This window comes from Meles meles, chromosome 3, assembly GCF_922984935.1.
Source record: "Meles meles chromosome 3, mMelMel3.1 paternal haplotype, whole genome shotgun sequence".
Classification (NCBI taxonomy): Eukaryota; Metazoa; Chordata; class Mammalia; order Carnivora; family Mustelidae; genus Meles; species Meles meles.
Genome location: NC_060068.1, coordinates 117,145,157 through 117,149,703, shown reverse-complemented (window position 1 = coordinate 117,149,703; position 4,547 = coordinate 117,145,157). Strand labels below are relative to the sequence as shown.

At 40.3% G+C, this 4,547-nt stretch overlaps 1 protein-coding gene across 1 annotated transcript; it reads right to left on the bottom strand.

Annotated features, from left to right (window-relative positions):
* Positions 1-1,116: 1,116 nt before the first annotated feature.
* On the bottom strand, positions 1,117-2,103 carry LOC123938671 (ubiquitin-conjugating enzyme E2 variant 2-like). Its single transcript, XM_046000271.1, has one exon. The coding sequence runs from the start codon at positions 2,092-2,094 to the stop codon at positions 1,657-1,659; it is 438 nt and encodes a 145-aa protein (XP_045856227.1). The 5' UTR covers positions 2,095-2,103; the 3' UTR covers positions 1,117-1,656.
* Between the last annotated feature and the right edge of the window lie 2,444 nt (positions 2,104-4,547).

The following is a 4,547-nucleotide window of genomic DNA, read 5'->3' as shown; positions in this document are numbered from 1 at the left end:
CTATGGTATCAGATATTGTAAAAACATTAATACTGTTCAGGGATGTCATTTCTATAACCCAGGCCACTCAGGATTATCAAAGATAAAATAGTTCCTACTGAAGGTGAGCTCACGATAAGTATTAGAAGACATCAGGAAGTGATACACCCTGAGTGAAAATCAGCAAAGCATAAAGTAAACAGAAGAGTAATACCTCCAAGAAGTTGAGGTAACAAAGCAATCTGAAAGAACAAAGTAATGATGCTTTTTATTATAGAGAGGGATAAACAAAGGAATGGAACCCGTAAGGAAAACAAAGACATCAGGACAAAATACTTCAGGAAGAATAAAAAAGAAATTTCTAGAAATGAAGCATGTGGCCTTGAAATTGTCAGCATTGAACAGTAGATTGTAAACAGTTAAGAAAGGCATCTGAGGCAGCCATGATTTGGGGCCACTAAGATCTTCTGTAAGAGGGAATAATGTATGGGTGGCTTCGTTCTTTTACCCTGAATCTGCCGTTACTTTGGATCATGCCAAGATGAGGCTTCCAACAGCCTGGTTTCAGCCAGAGCATCAGTGTACTAGGGAAACTGAGGCAGACCTAGTTCTATGATTCTCAAGACTCCACTTGATGCCAAGGCTTCCTACTGGTCTAGCTGAAACTTTATCAGGCTATTTAAGACACCGCTTGCCCAGCACTCCCTCTTTCCCAGGTGTTAAACCTGAATCCCAGTCTGTCATCTCCTCTCTCCTCCAATGCCTCCCTTTTTCCTGCACTCAGTAGATGTCTTGTACTCTAATCCCAGCTTGATGGCTGCTCCTTAGGGGTCCCAAGAAAATGCAGAACAAGATCTGAACTATAAATCAGAGAATAATCATCTGGACAGCAAGACCATGATAATGAAGTACCATTGAAAATTGAGGGTAAAGATAAAACATTATAAACAAGACATTTTACTCCGAGATCCTCGCTAATGTAGTTCAGGAATAAGAAACAGCAAACCCAAAATGAAGGAATGGGCCTAGAAAGAAGAGTGATAAAATGTGGATATTCTTAAATGTGGAATTAAATTTAAGAAACAGCCACAGCAAAAGATAAAATTGGTGGAATCTTTATTTTTTTCCCGACAACATTTTTTATTATAAATACAGGTATCAAAACAATCCTGAACATTTTTTTGATACTACTAGTAGTCAGCACCCACACTGCTTCAAAAATTAACACAATTTGTGACAATATTCATTGTACCTGCTACTTTAGACAATTTCAACTGAAGCTCTTTCACTAAGTAAGATGGACAAAGCATGCCATTTCTGTTTTTCCTCTTGAAATTTGTTTTTACTTTTCAGAAACACACATGCTTCCACAGCGTCTGATTCTTCTCTCCATGCTTTCATCTTGTAAACCTGAATTCTATTTTGAGTACTCCAGGTTTATGCTTAAATGATAGTGCCTTAACAAGAGAAAAAAAAAGTGTGCTGCATTTTTCCTCCTGTAACCTGAAAACATAATGGTGTACATATATTAAATATATTCTTACAAATGTCCAGGTCATATTTACCAGCTGGAATTCTTTTATTTAATGTGTGGGTATTTTGCATTGTGATATTTAATCAAGACATTAACATGAGTAGAAGGTTGTTGATTTAAGACAAGTTTGAGATCCACTAAAATTAATTGTTGTATGTTTGTCCTTCTGGTGGCGGTGGAAGCTTCATATTTTCTTTGGACATCATTAGACGTCTTAGCTCTTGAAGTACAACTTTAATGCTATATGAATTTTGCCATTTTGCTAACACTGGTATGCTCCGTGCATCGACCATTCCACTGGAATTATTAATTCCATTCATATTAATTTTGGTTACAAATCTAACTGATGGAGGAGCTTCTGGGTATTTAGGTCCACATTCTACTTTCAGGCTATATATTCTGTTTTCATAATTTGTCCTTGGTGGCCCAATAATCATGCCTGTCCACCTTGTAAGTGTCACATCTTCATCATCTTCAAGGCCCCAGCTAACCGTACCATCGCCTACTCCTTTTTGTCTTTCTTCAACTTCTTCCAACAAGCGAAAATTACAAGGAACTTTAACTCCTGTGGAGACCGCCATCTTCTCCTGCAGCCCCGGAATCTTTATTTTTTAAAGATTTTATATATTTATTTGCTGGAGAGAGAGGATAAGCAGAGGGAGCTTCAGGCAGAGGGAGAAGCAGGCTCCCCACTGAGCAGGGAGCCCGATGTGGGGCTCAATCCCAGGACCCCAGGATCATGACCTGAGCTGAAGGTAGATGCTTAACCTACTGAGCCACCCAGGCGCCGCAATAAGTGGGACTTTAAAAACCACCCCAAAATCCTGGGCCAGAATAGCTTGGCAGTTGGACAAAGAAGCACAGTTCAATCATCCTATGGACCTTTTATTATTCTGGAAAAGGATAGATCTATTTGAATGAATTAGCCCTTCCTAAGTCATGTAGGCATACAAAAGTAAAGATAGAATTGCTTATAAACATGCCAGTTTGTACGTAGGTGTTTAGCACCACTTATTCCCCAACTCGCCCTAAAATGGCCACAAATGAGTAAGAAAGAAAGAACCCACAAGAAAGAAGGGAACAGAGGGGATGGTAACACAGAGCCTTGTGTCTAAGAAATAGATTGGCAACACAAAGCGTAGGAACTGGAAGAAGGTATTAGAGCAGGGAAAATGAAAATTCAGGAGCATCTAACAGGTGAAACCCATGCGAAAGCATCAGACTCCTGTCACAGCATCAGGAAAGAGAGGAGCAGTGGGGGAAAAAGGTGTTGCAGAAGTTGGGTCTAGAAGATGCGTGACAGACGGAAGCACAGCACCAAGAGAGTCTGAACCTCACACCGCCTCTGTGCTGCCAACTCCCCTTCCCTCAGTGCAGCAGAAAATAGAATTTGATCTCTGCAGAACCTGGGCTAGAGAAGTGGAGAGCTCTGGGTCCTGGGCATGTCTGCGGCAGAGGTGCGGCGTAAGATGACTATAGTTCCCTAAAGCTGCAACTCGGACCTCACGCACGTCTCTGGGCACTGAGCATGCTGAAGCCGGGCTCCCACTCTCGGATGGGAGATCTGAAGTTTCCTCTTAAATGGAACTAACCAACCCAAAAGGACAGAACAAAGGACAAAACAAAACAAGACAGCATTCTTTATCACTTGGGGAGGACAGCAGAGTGATAAAAATTCTAGTTTGCTTTTAAGGGCCTTGCTCTTAAATATGAATAGACAGCTCATCATTGCTACTCAATAAAGGGAAATCCCCATCATAAAAAAAGGAGAAATAAAAATAATTGAATAAAGAAGAAAAAAGGGACTTGGAAGATGAAGCAGATCTTTCAGTGTAGCTGTGATTAATATTCTGTGAAAGACCAAAGTTACTACATCCTCGAAATAACAACAAGAATTTTCATTGAAAAAGTAGAGAATAAAAAAAAAAAAACTGGAAAGGAAAAACAAGATTATCAGAACAGAAATTTTCACAGAAGAGTTAGTATACAAAATTGAAAACATATTCCAGAAAGTGGAAAGAAAAGCACAGAGAGACAATAGGAGAGAGTGGATAAGAAAATTAAAGAACTTGGGGCACCTGGGTGGCTCAGTGGGTTAGACCGCTGCCTTCGGCTCAGGTCATGATCTCAGGGTCCTGGGATCGAGCCCCACATTGGGTTCTCTGCTCAGCAGGGAGCCTGCATCCCCCTCTCTCTCTGCCTGCCTCTCTACTTGTGATCTCTCTCTCTCTCTCTCTCTCTCTCTCTGTCAAATAAATAAATAAAACCTTTAAAAAAAAAAAGAAAATTAAAGAACCACTTCAAGAGTTCTAATACCCAAATAACAGGGGTTTTAGAGGGAGAGAACAGAAATTGGGGTGTGGCATACAGGGAAATAGAAAGGAAGATGTCAAATGTGTAACACAGAGAGTTGGAGGACAAAAGGTCATGGGACTCTAGACTTGAAACGCTCCGGTGAGTGTACAGTAGAATGAGTGGGGAAAAACAGTTCCTTGGGAAAGCTCACCACTATGAAATATCAGACCAATATATTCAGATACAAACTTGAAGTTTTCCAGGACAAATCACACACAGAGAGAATAATGAAATTATACCTCCCAACAGAAATACTGTAAAGTAAGATGCAGTGTGAAAATGCTTTTGAGGTTCCAAGAGAAAATGATTTTCAATTTAGAATTCCATACCTGAATACCTACACAAAGAATCAAATATGAGAGCTGGATAAATATATATATTTCAGACATGCAGGTTCAGATAAAAATTTACTTCCTGGGCACTTACTTTTTAAGGTATCTACAGAAAGATACATTGTCTCAATGTATCTTGAGACCCCCATTGTCACGGGGTCAAAAGCCTTCCGTGGGCAAGTAGAATTTGGTTGTTGGCTTCTGGCTTCGTCCTCGGGACACACCCTTCCATATTTATAGATGAGTTTGTGGCCAAGGGGGGAGAGAAGGAGCATCAAAATGGGATTAGGGAAAGAGGAACAATCTTGGAAGACTCACAGAATTACAGTCTGGTGTGAAATTGTGCC

Bases quoted from the DNA above. Each gene is read 5' to 3' on its own strand.
- LOC123938671 (XM_046000271.1), bottom strand. From the start codon at position 2,094: ATGGCGGTCTCCACAGGAGTTAAAGTTCCTTGTAATTTTCGCTTGTTG.